The sequence below is a fragment of the Cydia fagiglandana genome, chromosome 25 (assembly GCF_963556715.1).
Source record: "Cydia fagiglandana chromosome 25, ilCydFagi1.1, whole genome shotgun sequence".
Taxonomy (NCBI): Eukaryota; Metazoa; Arthropoda; class Insecta; order Lepidoptera; family Tortricidae; genus Cydia; species Cydia fagiglandana.
The window spans coordinates 735155-751139 of record NC_085956.1 but is presented as its reverse complement, the minus strand read 5'-3'; the positions used below and the strand labels follow the sequence as shown (position 1 = coordinate 751139).

Sequence of the window (15985 nt, the reverse complement as noted above, 5' to 3'; positions counted from 1 at the left end):
CGCTTAAACAGCTGAACCAATTTCGTTGAAATTTGGTATAGAAATAGTTTCAGTCTCGACAAAGGACATAAGATAGTTTTTATAACCAAAAACGTCTTTTGAGGGTGTGAAAAGTGGGGTGGAAGTTTGTATGGAGAGTCAATAACCGCTGAACCGGTTTAGATGAAATTTGGGGTGGTATACATCTGTGATTTAGATGAAAATGATACCAAACATGACTTCCAACCTTACCTTAAGCAGTATTAACCTCAGGAATTCAGTTTCGTCGACGAAGTTGAATTCCCCCCATACTCCATTTCACAACTTTAAAGGATGATTATTGAGATAAAAAGTATCTTATGTCCTGTCTTGGGACTCGAAATATCTGTACACCAAATTTCAATTAAATCGGTTGAGCGGTTTAAGCGTGAAGAGGAATAAAAAAAAAAAGATATTTGTTTAAAGTTTACATGTTTTTTCTTAGGAATGGTGTCAATGTGATACCAAAAATGAATTCAGCACCCCCGACTTATACGAAAATGATACCAAACACGGCCTAAGAGCTTCACTAATGTAGATATTAAGATAAAATTGAAAGCCTTAAATAAACTTTCAAGAGCGGAAATCTCAAAAACTATTAAAGATATCGAAAAACTTGACTGAATAAAACTTGTAACAAATTTTATCAGCTTTTGGTTTGTCTTAGTAGTCATGTCGTTAAGACGCAAAGTTTCCAAGATATAAGTGAAAAACCGAAAAATGAGACCTTCTTTCCCCCCTCTACCCCCCAGCACCGGGGCTACGGCCGGGGACTTTTGATATGTTCACCTCCTAACTAGTCCAAACAAAGCTACGGAGTCAAAAATTGTGTTCCTAGCATTTCCCTCTATAACTTCTTATTGCTTGGCCTATATGGCAAACCCCAAAATTGGGGTGGAACGGATGTACTTTTAGCTAGTACCTAACTGTAGCAAAGCGACGAAATTGCGGAGTGAGCCACGCCTGTCAGAGGGTTGATAGAATATAATCCACGAGATTTGACCACCACACTCGTATGAAAGGTTAATTACAATACCGGTCCTTCCGAAGACCTGATCACCCTGAGCACTTCGGCACCTAATTCCTAATGGCTTCTCTACACGATGGGCCAACGCCGGCCACTCCAAGGGACGCAGCCATGCAGTAGAATGAGATAGCAATATCACTTGCTCTCTCTAAAGCATAAATGCGTCCCTAGGAGTGGCCGGCGTTGGCCCATCGTGTAGAGGAGCCATAAAATGGGGAACAAAAAGGAACGGAGACCACGATCAAGTTGGTGCGAAAGCGGCAAGGGTTCGCCCTAGCCGCTCGCAAACGAGCAGTAGCTGTTGCTGCGAAGCCTGCGAAGTAAGTAGAACCATTAGCACAGAATAAATAATAGTACTAGGTACAGAAGACTCACTCTCTAACAAACCGCGTTTGTCACGATCAGCACAGATGCCGCCGCTAGGCCACGCGCGGCTTATGGCAAACCCCCAAATTGGGGTCGAACGGATGGACTTTTAGCTACCTGTAGCAGGGGTGCGAATCTCCTGACTTCGGCCAAACTCGGCTCCGCTCGGCTCAGCATTGCTCCGAGCAATTTTTAGGGTTGGCACCACTTGACTTCGTTTTGCGTGCACGACCACAGATAAGATAATGAAAGCCTATTGATAAAGCAGGAGTTGAAAATAGAGTTCCGGTTATAATATTACATGAAATTTATTGTGCATTAGATTTTTCGGTCGGTGGAACATCTATTGTCAAGTAGCAGTAGGTACTAGGTACTGATAATTCCGCTACAATATTAGCAGTGTAAAAAGTAACAATGGACCGACGCCTTTGATGTTTGTTTACCGACACCGCACAAGAACACAGTAGGGTCGTCACAGACTTACACAAACTGCCCAGTGCCCATAAAAGGAGGGTAAGGTAGTGTTTTTAGGTTTCATATACATATGTGGAGTAATCGCCAATCATTTCTTTCTTGTGCTAGTCTTTTAATTTCTTCATACGACGCATTATTTTTTATTTGGCTGAGATTCTAGGTCTCCCTTCTTCTCTTGTCTTTGCAATCCTGCCTTCCAGTATGTTTAAAGGAAAAAGTTATCATGCCGTATAAGAGCAAAAGCTCTTAAGTTATGATGATGATGATGATATACATATGTATGTACCTATACCTATGTATGTGCGTTTTATTTGGCAATAAGAGCTTGCATGTTAACATTATAAATAAAAAAACCGGGCAAGTGCGAGTCGGACTCGCGCACGAAGGGTTCCGTACCATAATGCAGAAAAAAAAAAAGAAAAAAAAGAAACGGTAACCCATCCAAGTACTGACCACTCCCGACGTTGCTTAACTTTGGTCAAAAATCACGTTTGTTGTATGGAAGCCCCATTTAAATCTTTATTTTATTCTGTTTTTAGTATTTGTTGTTATAGCGGCAACATAAATACATCATCTGTGAAAATTTCAACTGTCTAGCTATCACGGTTCGTGAGATACAGCCTGGTGACAGACGGACGGACGGACGGACGGACGGACGGACGGACAGCGAAGTCTTAGTAATAGGGTCCCGTTTTACCCTTTGGGTACGGAACCCTAAAAATACAATTTTATTACTTAGTGTTTAATATTTTCGATTTTCTCATCTCATTAATTTACACATTCTCTATTAGGTATTTCTAAAATACCTATAGGTATTGTTTAAAAATCCACTTCATCTTTTTCCCTAACTATATCCGTACCCACTACCATCACTTCTCATTCCAAAAACTAAAGCACTTGTTGCAAGTTCCACTTCCCTGGGTTTAGCATCCGTTCCTGTACCACTAACAGAGCATCCTGTATCCCTAACAAAACATCCTGTATCACTTTCAAGATCAATTGCGTCTCTCTCAATAACTTCTTCTTTTATATCCATTATCAACTCGTCTTCATTCTCACTTTTAACTTTAACTTCAGTCACTTTAGCTTTCTTCTGCTTTTTAGGACCAGCTGTTTTACTTTTCCTTTTTCGATTTACCTCTTCTTTGATAAATATAGTTTCACCAATTGTCAACGAATCTACTATTCCATCTTTACTCTCATCATTACCATCATCTTCATCTTTTTCATCATCATCATATTCAGTTTTAACAACGAATGTTTCATAATCTTTTCTAGGATCTATTTCAACATAAACTTGTCTTGGTTCTGCAACATTGATCAGGGATTCCTGAGCCGCTTTGACGGCTTTTACAAAATCGTACATCTCTGTTAGTTTCGCGTCGCAGCCTTGGCAGACGGTCTTAGGTAATGTTTGGTCGCTGAAGTCTAGTTGTACGGTGACGTCGTTGAAGGCCAGTGTTGTGTTGTTGGAGATATATGGCTTGTTGGAAATGAGGACGCATTTGGTGAAGTAGCCGCAGAAGCGACATTGCTTGTTGGTATCTGGAACAATATGTTTTTGTCAATAAGTGTATCAAAGTTTTGCAAGTCTTCAAGTTTTTTTGAGTACCTGATTTCTCTGTTTCCGCTACCCAAAGGTTGCCTTGTCCCACGAAAGGATATAACCCCTTATATTGATTGGTTAATCTGAGTTTGGAAATTTACCTGAGGTTTGCGTAGTCGGAATTCTACTCGGGCCAGGCAAAGGTTGCACGTTCGGCTCGTTCACCTGTAAATAAATAGAGACAACGATAAATAATAATCGAATCATCTAAGTCGTTTTTTTTTTCTATGTGATAATCAGCAAACGAGCGACCTTCAAATCTTCAAGAGAAGAGCGTATTCCCATCTCAAAGGCCGGCAGCGTACTTACAACGTCTTTGGTGTTGCAGGTGTCCATGGGCGACAGTAATAGCTTACCATCAGGCGATACTTCTGCTCGTTTGCCTCCTAATCCTCCTATCTTATTATATTTTTATATAAATAATCGGCCAAGAACATGTCTTGACTGCTTCACAAATAATAATAAGACCATGTCTTCCATGCTCAATGAAGGGTTTCGTAGTTAACCATAAAATGGGGTGAGTTAGGGATTACGAGGGCAGTTGGGTTATGAACGGGGTGAGGAGGAATGACAGGGGTGAGATGGTTATTACAGGCTACTGCTACGTAAATTACATATTCTAATAACAAATCAAACTATTATAATGTTCATAATCCCAAAGTGTCGATCCAACAATTTTCAAATCTCACCTTAGTAGAAAATCTCTTCTCACCCCTTTTTTTATAGTATCCATCCCTCCATGCCAAATTGCAGCTTTCCGGCACTAACGATCACGAAGCAAAGCCTCGGAGGCTCGGACAGACAGACAGACATGACGAAACTTTAAGGGTATCTCTAGGTGACTATGAAGTTAAAATGGGACTGGGCTGGTCATGTCTGCCGAATGCCGGACGACTTGTGGGCCAAGTTAACCACAGAGTGGGAGCCCCACGAGTCTAACCGGGGAGCCGGCAGGCCTCGTCGGCGATGGCCGGATAACTTGGACTCCTTGAGAGGCTGGCCAGATATTGCACTAAACTGAGACGAGTGGAGGAAGAGGGGGGAGGCCTTTGCCCAGCAGTGGGACACAGTGGGCTTTGAATAATAATAGGTGACTATGAAACCTTAAATGGAAGTTTGTCGCGGGAATCCAATATTAGGTATATTACTTACATCATTTAAGACTTTAGGAACAATCTCTGTATGGATCGAGTCTTCACTTGGCAAAAGTAAAGTAGGTGTAGCCGTTTTCTTAAGTGATTTCCTCCCGTACATGCGCTTTTCGAAATGCAGACTGCAAATGTATGTATTCTTCAGACTCTCAAACGATCGTCCAACTAAATCTGGTCTGCTGCAAGCTCGCGCCCACAGTTTGCATCTGAAATGTGAATAATACAGCAATAATAAATATAATTATGCTTTCTATTCCATAGTTTTCCAACGATACTATAATTATGATACCAAAATTAAAATACAGTGAAACCTGGTTAATTGGCACCTGGATAAATGGAAAACCTCAATAATTGCAACCAAAAGTCCGGTCCCGGTCCCTTGAGACCAAAAGGCCTCTATAATTGAAATTTTGGAACCTCTATAATTGCAATTTAGATTTTAGTGCTTTTCGTAATTTTGCCTCTGTAATTGACCACATCGCAACTAAGACCTCTATAATTGACACTGTGCTAAAAAAATCCGTTATTTTTGCTCTTCTTTTTACCTCCATTATTGAAACGAGTCTTACTTATTACCTCTGTAATTGAAATAATGTAGTTGTAGACAGCCGAAACAATATATGTATTGATCATTTTATTTATATCTTCATCCCGAATTCAATTTATTTGTTGGGTATCTATCACAGCCTGTAGTAGGTGAAATACTTTTAATTAAATCAAAAACAAAGTATGCTTTTTAATTTCTAATAAAACTACAATTCAAGGGTTTTTTTTAAACACAAATGATTAATAAGAAAATAAAGTAGTAATTAATATAGTGTAAAAGTACAAGGTATAGACATAAGCAATATAAAGACCAAAAACCCAGAACGTAAGCGTGTAAATCTACTTTCAAAGGTTAATTGCACCTCCATAAAAGAAATTTGTCAGAACGCAACCTCTATTAATGAGGACCTCTATAATTGACACAACGATTTTTTGAACCTCGTTAATTGACATGACCTGCTTAAATGAAAAACCTGGTGAATTGACAAAAAATGGCCGGTCCCTTGAGATTGCAATTATCCAGGTTCCACTGTATAACTATTCAAAAATTAAACTAATACTTATAATATTATATAAAAACTAAAATATACTAATAAAATATATGAAAATAAAAAGAAGTTATTAGTTTAGTTTTTAAATCTTTAATTTATAGTTTTAATGATATTGTAAAGTATTAGTTTTTAATCGGAAATAAAGACTTCATATTATGATACCCAGTCAAAAAAGCTTGTCAGTAAAAAAAATCATATTTTCAATGGGACGACAATGTCGACAACCCTATTTTTAACCCCTACAATTACATTTTTTTTTTAATTTGCCGCTCTTTTCTGTTTGACTCGGAATCACGAGATCTTTCGACTTACTAGAAATTTCAACTTGAGAAGTTATAATTTTCGTACATCCTATTTTGTTTACGTTGTAACTGGTAACAAAATAGAGAAACGTAGAAATTATGCTGTTTTACATCCGCGTTTGTTTACGTTCGCAATTGGCATGACTATGTTATAAATTTAGTTATTTACCTTTCTATTGAGTGTGGAAATTGATGAAATCGTAGTTTTTTATTTGTGTAAGCCGACGACTTGCATTCTCGCACAGCACATGTCGTACGCACCATTTTAATTGTGAAATTAAAACATTCCAAGTAAGACACGCTAGCCCTGAAAGTAATACCGAGCTACTAACAAAACAATGGCGATGTATGCAGCTCGCTCGGGTGCGCGCGACCCACCCCTCGCCCCTCTCACCCCGCCCTGAGGGTCTACCGCGAACCACGTTCGACGTGTTGCCTCCCTGTCACACTTACGTACGAATTTACAAGTGGAACAGAGAGGCAACACTTCGATCGTGCTTCGCGGTAGACCCTCTGTCTAGACTACTTCGACTTCGTTCGTCCGTATTGTTTTCAAAGCGACGTTGCAAGTTCGTGCATTGTCGCAGCGAGTTCTTTGCGGAGTTGCCAGACTTGTTCCTTTCCTTGTCTTGGTCAGTTTGTTTTACTTATTTCGAAAACTTGCTAATCTTGCTTTTATTTATTGCGCTATGGGAAACAAGAAAGGGCGAAAACCTAGTGCATCAGTGAGGTTGAAGAGAAAACGTATAAGCCAATATGCTCTGAAATGTCGTTACGGTCGTAATGAAGCCGCTGAACAGTAAGTACTAAAATGTGCTGCGTTTTAATTTAAGAGACGGGATGCCCATACTAGGGAATGGAATCAGTTTGCATAGCAAATCAATACCAACATGTACGTCAAAGATCAAAATTATGTATTTTATAATATTTTTTCTTTTTTAATAATAATTTTATGTAAATTTATTTTAAATTTAAATACTTCTTTATTGTATATTTGCATGTATACTTGTATACCTAATTAATATACCTATAGCAAATATATTATTTGACTTTGGCTTTCCTAGGAAAACAGAGCTTAAGTGCTCTGGTCACACTGGTTGACACTGACAGTGACAATATTATTGTCATTTGTCGTAAATATTGTTGTGCTATGCATGTGCTATGGTTGTGCTTGTGGCTTGTGGTGTGCTTTCTGTGGTTTAATTCTACATAACCTAGTTTACGCAATTTAATAAGTATAATAACATATTTACAAAACTGGAGATATTACAACGTACAATACGCTTTTCATAATTACTACGAATTAAAATACAAAGTTATTCTAACGAACTAAAAACCGAAATTTACATAGCTCGTTTAGCGATCGGTTTTCTGATAATAGATTGTTGTATACGCCTACTTATTATTATATCAGCATTATTATTATCCTTTATTTATCAGGTCTTAGGTAAAAACACTTACAAAACAATAAAAAATACATTTAAACTCATTATAATAAAACCTAATCTAGGGTGCCGCCGCAAGGCCCAATCAGCATTATTATTGTTATCAATTAAAATTGTATTACTCTTGTTAAAGTAGAGGTTTTGAAAAAGGTTGATTACGCATTAACATAAAGCCAAACCTGCAGTTTTTAGGGTCTTAGGAGGCAGTAATGTTTTTTTACCCTAGTTTAGTACCCTAATTAGATTTTACTCTTTTACAATATTAAGAAACAGTAAATTTATGATTTATTGAAATAATAGTACATAATGAAGGCTTGTTGCGTTAAACACTGCAGGAGTGAATCATTTCGTGGATGCGGCATATCATTTTACCGGTAAGTTTTAATTGTTAGAAAAATCAAGTAAACATTTTCCAACTATCATTCCCCTCAACAGAAGCGTCCACACAGAGCGAGCATATGCATTGCCTTGGCGATGGCATGTAGGTATACACTGGCCGTTTTGTGCGCAAGGAAATTGCCTCGTGCGTATGTTCGCTCTGTGTGGACCCGGATAATCTCTTTTGGTGTATGAACAAGTCAATACACAAATTGCGCTTTGCCGAAGATGGCTAAGGTTTGCAACTGTACCATTAACTGATAATTCATAAACCTTATTACAAAAGGCATAACATAAGGTCCACCAATGGATGGATGGATGGATGTTAAGAGTGTTGCTATTTGTACATATACAATTTTTCTGTTTCAGTATCCCTAGAAAAGAACCAATCAGACAAAAGTGGCTAGACGCAATTGGTTATGTCCCGAAAAGGAAAAATCCGGTGGTGTGCAGTTCGCACTTCAGACCTGAAGAACTTGCATTCTCTGGTATGCGGCCACTGGTCATTCCTGATGCTGTACCTTCTATTTTCCCTGTAAGTTTTTATCAAGCTTTGTTTCCCGTGTTTTCTCTTCTTTTGTTTTTTTTTCTTTTCAGTAATTTAATTACACGGTCCCTTTTTGGGTAAAAGCCTCCTCCATCCTATCTTCTACTCCTATCCTAACTTCTATCTATGGCGACGCTCATTCATTCTTTTCCTGCTGTCTGTATTATATCTGTAAGTTTTATCACAGAATAAATAATAGTACTAGGTACAGAAGACTCATTCTCTAACAAAACGCGTCTGTTACGATCAGCACAGATATATTATCGATCGGCTTATGGCTTTCCCCAAAATTGGGGTGGAACGGATGTACTTTTAGCTACCTGTAGCAAAGCGACGAAATCGCGTAGTGAGCCACGCCTGGTTTTATTAAGAGGAAAGGAGACAACCGCCTATCCACAAACATAGTCCCCATTTTCCTCTCTGGAAATTGACAAATATAAAAAGTATGTTTACACAGTTTGACATACCTTATGTTGATCATAGCCATAATGATTTTTGAATGTGAGAAAACTTTTTCTGCTGCGTTACCAGTACAAAATGTAACTTTTATCTGATCAAGTTGTTAATTTTAATGTGTCAATTAATTGGTTATGGATCTAATAATGTCTGTATAAACAAAAAAGTAAATAAATCAACATGGTTTTTGAAAAATCGATTTTTCTTTGCCAGGGAGTCTAGGGACACGAAATTAGTGTTCTAAAAGTTGATTCACCCATTTATGTCTGATTATTTCCAGACAGAACCAACAGCACCTCTGATCGCACAATATTCGCCAGGCCCGAGCCAGAGCGCCACAGACACCTTGGGTAAGTTTAGCTGCTTGTTACGTAACCACAGAAGAAATAATAGTACTACCGTACAGAAAGAACACTTCCTATAAACCCAAAGTTTGACAGCGGTTCAATCGACTCATGCTATCCGTTTCTAATATATGGCAATATCCCTTTTGGCAATTTAGGGTTGTCAAAATTCAAGTGATTATCTTATCTGTGGTCGTGCACGCAAAAGGAAGTCAAGTGGTGCCAATCCTAATAATTGCTCGGAGCAATGCTGAGCCGAACGGAGTCGAGATCGACCGAAGTCAGGAGTGTCGCCCCACTGACGTAACTACGTATACGAGTAGGTCGTTTATTTGTTGTAAGTGTTGCTACCATGTTGTTACAAGACGTTCCTAGAACCTCTTTCCCCAAAGCTGTGACGTCAAGTCTCGCCTGAATGTTTCCCAATTTTTTATTTTAAAAACCACGCAAAGTGCGAGTCGGACTCTGTGAGCGAGTGTGACTCGCACTTGTCCGTTTTTATATGCCTATACATCTCATGATATTATATATTGTATCTTGTCCCTTTTTTCAGATTCCGACGCATCAACAGAAGAGCCTCAAGAGCTTCTGAAACAAGCTTCAGATTCCGACGCATCAACAGAAGAGCCGCAAGAGCATCTAAGACAAGTTTCAGATTCCGACGCATCAACAGAAGAGCCGCAAGAGACTCTTAGACAAGTTTTCTCGGTTTCCAACGCGTCAACTAAGCCGCAAGACCCCCTAAGACAAGACACAAAGCAATGTCGCTTCTGCGGCAAATACAGCAAAGATTGCATTCCTATATCTCCCACTCATCTAGCTTCCTTCACAACAAAACTAGCTTTCAACGACAATGTGGTTCAGTTCAGTGAAGCCTTACCTAAAACTGTATGTAAAGATTGTGAAGCGAAACTACAAATAGTTTATGATTTTGTTAAATATGCGAAAGCTGCGCAAGAATTACTAATTAATGTTGAAGAAGATGGGGAAGAGATGGTAGAAGTTAAAAATGAATATGAGGATGATGATGAAACATATGATAGACTTGAAGAAGACAACAACAGTGATGAAGAGAGACAAGATAAAAAAGTAGATTTATTCACAATGGGACAAACTGTATATATTAAAGAAAATCAAAAAAGGAAAATTGTCACAATAAGTGGTGTAAAACCGAAGAAAGCTAAAGTTATTAAAAGTGAAAGTGGTAATGAAGAAACTAAAAAAGTTAATAATAGAAAAGAAAAAGTTATTGATAGAGATGACACAAATGTTGAAACTGATAATATAGGATTGTTTAATAGTGACACAAGAACAAATAAACCTGGTGTTGCCGGATTTACAAAACGTGTTTTTGTGCATAAAGTGAGAATTGATGGAAACAGTTGATGTATTTTTTAAACATGACACAAATTTACTAAACTTTACTCTTAGCTTGATAAGCAAAAACAAAGTGATCTTAATTAATTTTGCTTATGTAATATTGTATAATTATTAATTCCGTATAGTACTTGTTCTAAGGTCCCGTTTTCTAAGGGGACCTTGCATTTTGGAGACAAAGCAAACCGCTTGGAACAGGTGTTTCTGGGGGTGATCTGAGCCGATTAAGCCCGGTTGCCAAGAGGTTCCAGCCAGCAGGTGGGCAGGGGAGGGGGGGAAAAGTGGCTCCGGCGCGCCTCACTCTAAGCTATATATCTGCATACATCTAGCAACTATATCAAGTTTGGTGTCTTTTTCGTGTAATTCGAGGATGAAGAATTCATTTCTGTGACTAAATTTTCGCTCTTCCATACTAAAAATCGAGAAATTAAAAATTCCAACGAAAATCTTTTCACTTTTTTTTTCGAAAATCCTCTACTAAATTATAACTATGAGGATTTGCTCTAGAAAAAAAATACTTGTGAATAGCCCAGTTATCCTACTATATAGAATAGTAAACTTGTTAAACATTTTTTTTTCATAACTCTGTTAAAAAAAATGTTTAATGTCGCGCGGCGTACCTGCATTGTAAGAGCGGTATGCAGCGTTTAGGATTTTTAAGTATGTTTCGATGGTTTCTGATAAGTTGTTATTCTTCTGGTTGTAGAAAATTACTTCTGGACGTAATATATATACAAATATAAATTAAATGTATAAATATAGATGTTGGGAAAACTTTCGCCAATAGAGTTATTATAAATGTGATAAAATTAACAAAGCAGATATTTGACAAAAATGCGGGTTAAAATACGAGTAAGATATATACTGTTCGCAATTGCCACTACATGCGCATGTGTCCGTGCATTTTACTTTATTCTTAACGCAATTGCACCTACCTGCGCATTTTGTTTTACAGCGGCAACGAATAAGCTCTAAACAAGCAGCAGCCGCCGCAGGTAGGCTTGTACATATGGGCTCCCAATAACCATTTTATTTGGACCAGCTCCAGTCAGCAGGACATGGTAGCTATTGCTGAGGGGCTATAATCTGTCCCTAAACATAGCCTCCTTGGTAAACTGCACGGAGAATATGTTTACGTAGGTAGCGCATCTTCCATTGGAGGCAGATTCTCGAACTGAAGATTTCTTTTTGTAAAAAGTACTTTTCGGCACTCTTTTACACTCGTAGTTGTACCTGATCTACTCGTAAAATCAGTAACAAAATACTATGCATTTTGTTAAAATAACGTCTAGGGGCCAATTCACACCTCGTAATTCAAATCTGTCCATACTTACTATTGTAAGACTCTTACTTGCCATATAAGACAATAACATTTTTTATCAATATTGGCAATGCTTGCTCAATATTGCCTTGTTTGCCGTATTTAAACCCCTCCGTTACGGCAGGATATGCGCTCCAAGCTTGAAATACGCTTTTTTCCCTATCCATACAAAAAAGAAACAGTGTCGCAACCTGAAAAGGTGTGGAAGAATGACAAGACTTCTGACCTTTCTGGTCCTGTAAAATAAATTATATATATGCGTTACAAATAAAATCATATATTTAAAGAAAGTTTGCAGCACGTGACCAATTGCCCTGGTGAGCTGTCTCGTATACTGCGGTGACATATTTATTTTATTTACAATTAATGGAGGACTGGCCCAGGAACGAATCGCCTGTTCGTCTCGTGCCATGCTATTGCATTTTCTTAAGGTAACGTTTGTAGTTCTTCCATTAATTGTAAATAAAATAAATAAATATGTCACCGCAATAAGAGACAGGTCAACTGGGCTAATGGTCACGTGCTGCAAACTTTCGTTAAATATATGATTTTATTTGTAACTCATAGATATATGATTATTTTACAGGACCAGAAAGGATAGTAGTCTTGCCATTCTTCCACGCCTTTTCAGATTACAACACAGTTTCTTTGTGTGTGGAAAGGGAAAAAAGCGTATTTCAAGCTTAAAGCGCATATCCTGCTGTAACGGAGGGACTTCTTCTTCGTTACACTCTTGATAGAGTGGTCGTGGCCATTATGAAAACTTTTGAGCGACTCATTTAACGACACGTCGCCATTCCTCCCGTAGACCTGCTTTCCGGAAGCTTTTGCTTTTCGCTTACTGTGACCGACACACTGATTTGGTTTGGTCAGTCCATCTCATTAGAGATCTTCCTCTAGCCCTGTCACCTCCTACTCTTTCTTGCACAACTAGACGTTCTGTAGATGCTCCGTCTCGACGAGACACGTGTCGAAAGAAGTTGAGTACCGAGTTTTGCCCGTAGAAAGCAACCGCTCTTTAATGCCAAGCTCCTCAATAATTGATGCTCAGTCCATGATATGCCCAGCATTCGTCTCCAGCACCACATCTCTAGTGCATTCACTTTCTGTTTTTCGGATGCCCTTAGTGTGCATGTGAGACATACAGCATACAGAAAAGTGGGAAATATGAGGGATCAGACAAGCCTGGTTTTAGTGGTCCTTGTAATGTTCCGGAGGGATTTAAATACGGTAAACAAAACAACATTGAGCAGTCAATTTTGGAAAAAATTGTTATTGTCTTGTATGACAAGTAAGAGTCTTACAATATTAAATCTGAACGAATTTTAATTACGAGATGTGAATTGGTTCTTAGACATTATTTTGATACTATGCATTGTGTTACTGTGTTCGGATCAGGTACAAGTACAAGTACAAGTGTAAAAGAGTGCCGAAAGGTACTTTTCACAAAAAGAAATCTTCAGTTCGAGAATCTGCCTCCAATGGAAGATGCGCTACCTACTTAAACATATTCTCCGTGCAGTTTACCAAGGAGGCTATGTTTAGGGACAGATTATAGCCCCTCAGCAACAGCTACCATGTCCTGCTGACTGGAGCTGGTCCAAACAAAATGGTTATTGGGAGCCCATATGTACAAGCCTACCTGCGGCGGCTGCTGCTTGTTTAGAGCTTATTCGTTGCCGCTGTAAAACAAAATGCGCAGGGAGGTGCAACTGCGTTAAGAATAAACTAAAATGCACGGACCCATGCGCATGTAGTGGCAATTGCGAACAATATATATCTTACTCGTATTTTAACCCGCATTTTTGTCAAACATCTGCTTTGTTAATTTTATCACATTTATAATAACTCTATTGGCGAAAGTTTTCCCAACATCTATATTTATACAACCAGAAGAATAACAACTTATCACAACTTATCAGAAACCATCGAAACATACTTAAAAATCCTAAACGCTGCATACCGCTCTTACAATGCAGGTACGCCGCGCGACACAAAACATTTTTTTTAACAGAGTTATGAATAAAAATGTTTAACTAGTTTACTATTCTATATAGTAGGATAACTGGGCTATTCACAGGTATTTTTTTTCTGGAGCAAATCCTCATAGTTTTAATTTTGTAGAGGATTTTCGAAAAAAAAAGTGAAAAGTTTTTTTTGGAATTTTTAATTTTTTGATTTTTTTGTATGGAAGAGTGAAAATTTAGTCACAGAAATGAATTTTTCGTCCTCGAATTACACGAAAAAGACACCAAACTTGATATAGTTGCTAGATGTATGCAGATATATAGCTTAGAGTGAGGCGCGCCGGAGCCACTTTTCCCCCCCTCCCCTGCCCACCTGCTGGGTGGAACCTCTTGGCAACCGGGCTTAATCGGCTCAGATCACCCCCAGAAACACCTGTTCCAAGCGGTTTGCTTTGTCTCCAAAATGCAAGGTGGTGGACCTTAGAACCCCAGCTAGTACACGGCGGGAAGAACTTCCCAAGTTTATTATGCAGTGCAGTCGACCGTCACAAAAGGTAATAAGGTTGAAAGTTCTTTGATGCAGCGGGCTGACAATGTTGTTAACAAGACAAGTCAGGTGGTAAACACAATAGGTAGCGGCTCGGCTGGAAAGAAGTTATCTTTTGCGAATATGGTACAAAATGGGGATGCATGGAAACAACACAATGAGGATGAGGGATGGAAGACTGTGCAATATAGAAAACAAAAATATAAGTTTATCGGAAATAAAGGAAAAGCCGAGCTGGGCTCAAACATGAAATTTAAGGCCGCGGAGGTCAAAGTGCCACTGTTTATCTATAATGTGCATAGAGATGTGTCAGAGAATGACATACGGGAATATTTACTGCAAAAAACCGGTGAAAATGTACCCTTGGTAAAAATTAAAATGAGAAAACAGAGGGCCTATCACTCGTATAAACTGTTTGTTGCGTCGGATAAATTAAATATGTTCATGGATGACGCACTATGGCCAGAGGGAGTTTACTACAGGCGGTTCGTCTCTTTGAGGGATCGGCGAGAGGAGGCGCTCAAGCCAAATGTTGAGAATGGAAATATTATAGAGAGCGAACAAAATGTCAGACACACAAATTAGTCGATTAATAAGTTTCAACTGTAAATGCCTGAAGAGGTCGATAGAAGGAGTTAGGGAGCTATGCAAGGAAGGAGACATTGTTGCATTACAGGAGACCTGGCTGTTGCCGCACGACTTGGCGCTTCTCGGGACAATACATGAGGACTTCGCGTATACGGGATCATCTGCAGTAGACACAGGGGCCGGTATACTCATGGGGCGGCCTCACGGGGGCGTCGGGTTGTTATGGAGAAAATCTGCGTTTTCGGAAGTCAAAGTGGTGGAGTGTAAAAATGTGCGGTTAGCGGCAATAAAGGTGAAAGTGCGGGAGTCTTCATTCTTGGTGTTTAGCGTATATATGCCGGTAAATGCTCCTGAAAATGTGCCGCTGTTCACGGAATGCTTAGGTGAGATTAGTGCGATCAGTGCGGATAACACGGACGTTGAGGCGATATACGTCTTGGGGGACTTTAATGCGCACCCGAATGAACTTTTTTACCACGAATTGCTGCAGTTCTGTGAAACGCAGATGTGGAGGTGCGTGGACTTGGAAATGTTAGGTTCCGACTCTGGGGCGTTTACATTTACGAGTGAAGCGCATGGATGTAACAGGTGGTTGGATCACTGTGTAGTCACTGATGCAGCGCGACAAACTGTTTGCAACGTTAGGGTAAAATATGACGCGTATTGGTCCGACCACCTGCCACTCATAATTGAATGTAAACTAAATAAGTTACAGATTAAATGTAGTACTGGCAGGTTACGTAACGAGGGGGTAATGTGGGGTGAAAGGCAACCTTCTCAAATAGAATTGTATCTAGCACTGTGTAGTGATAGGCTGAGAATGCTGGACTTTCCGGCCGAGCTAACGTCGTGTGCTGATAAATTATGTATGGAGCGTAATCATTCAGAAATTTTAGACAGAATGTATGACGACATAATTGACACTTTGACGGATGCGGCGAGAAAGTCTAGCCGGAGAGGGCCCGCCAAGCGGA

General features: G+C 39.1%; 2 protein-coding genes across 4 annotated transcripts; one reads left to right on the top strand and one right to left on the bottom strand.

Moving 5' to 3' along the window:
• Nucleotides 1-2611: 2611 nt before the first annotated feature.
• On the bottom strand, nt 2612-6411 carry LOC134676898 (uncharacterized). Its single transcript, XM_063535281.1, has 4 exons — nt 6211-6411; nt 4644-4848; nt 3593-3656; nt 2612-3430 (listed from the first exon to the last, which is right to left on the bottom strand). Exons 1-4 carry the CDS (start codon nt 6303-6305, stop codon nt 2730-2732), a joined length of 1065 nt encoding a protein of 354 aa, XP_063391351.1. The 5' UTR covers nt 6306-6411; the 3' UTR covers nt 2612-2729.
• A 266-nt stretch (nt 6412-6677) lies between these two features.
• LOC134677197 (uncharacterized) lies at nt 6678-10751 on the top strand. 3 transcript variants are annotated; one of them, XM_063535643.1, is made up of 4 exons: nt 6678-6840; nt 8234-8399; nt 9148-9217; nt 9765-10751. In XM_063535643.1, the coding sequence occupies exons 1-4, from the start codon at nt 6731-6733 to the stop codon at nt 10595-10597; spliced, it is 1179 nt and encodes a 392-aa protein (XP_063391713.1). In that variant the 5' UTR covers nt 6678-6730; the 3' UTR covers nt 10598-10751. The 3 variants fall into 3 exon arrangements, with proteins under 3 accessions (XP_063391713.1, XP_063391715.1, XP_063391714.1); XM_063535645.1 differs by having other exon boundaries at nt 9816-10750; XM_063535644.1 differs by lacking the exon at nt 6678-6840 and adding an exon at nt 7258-7860 and having other exon boundaries at nt 9765-10750.
• The last annotated feature ends 5234 nt before the right edge of the window (nt 10752-15985 follow it).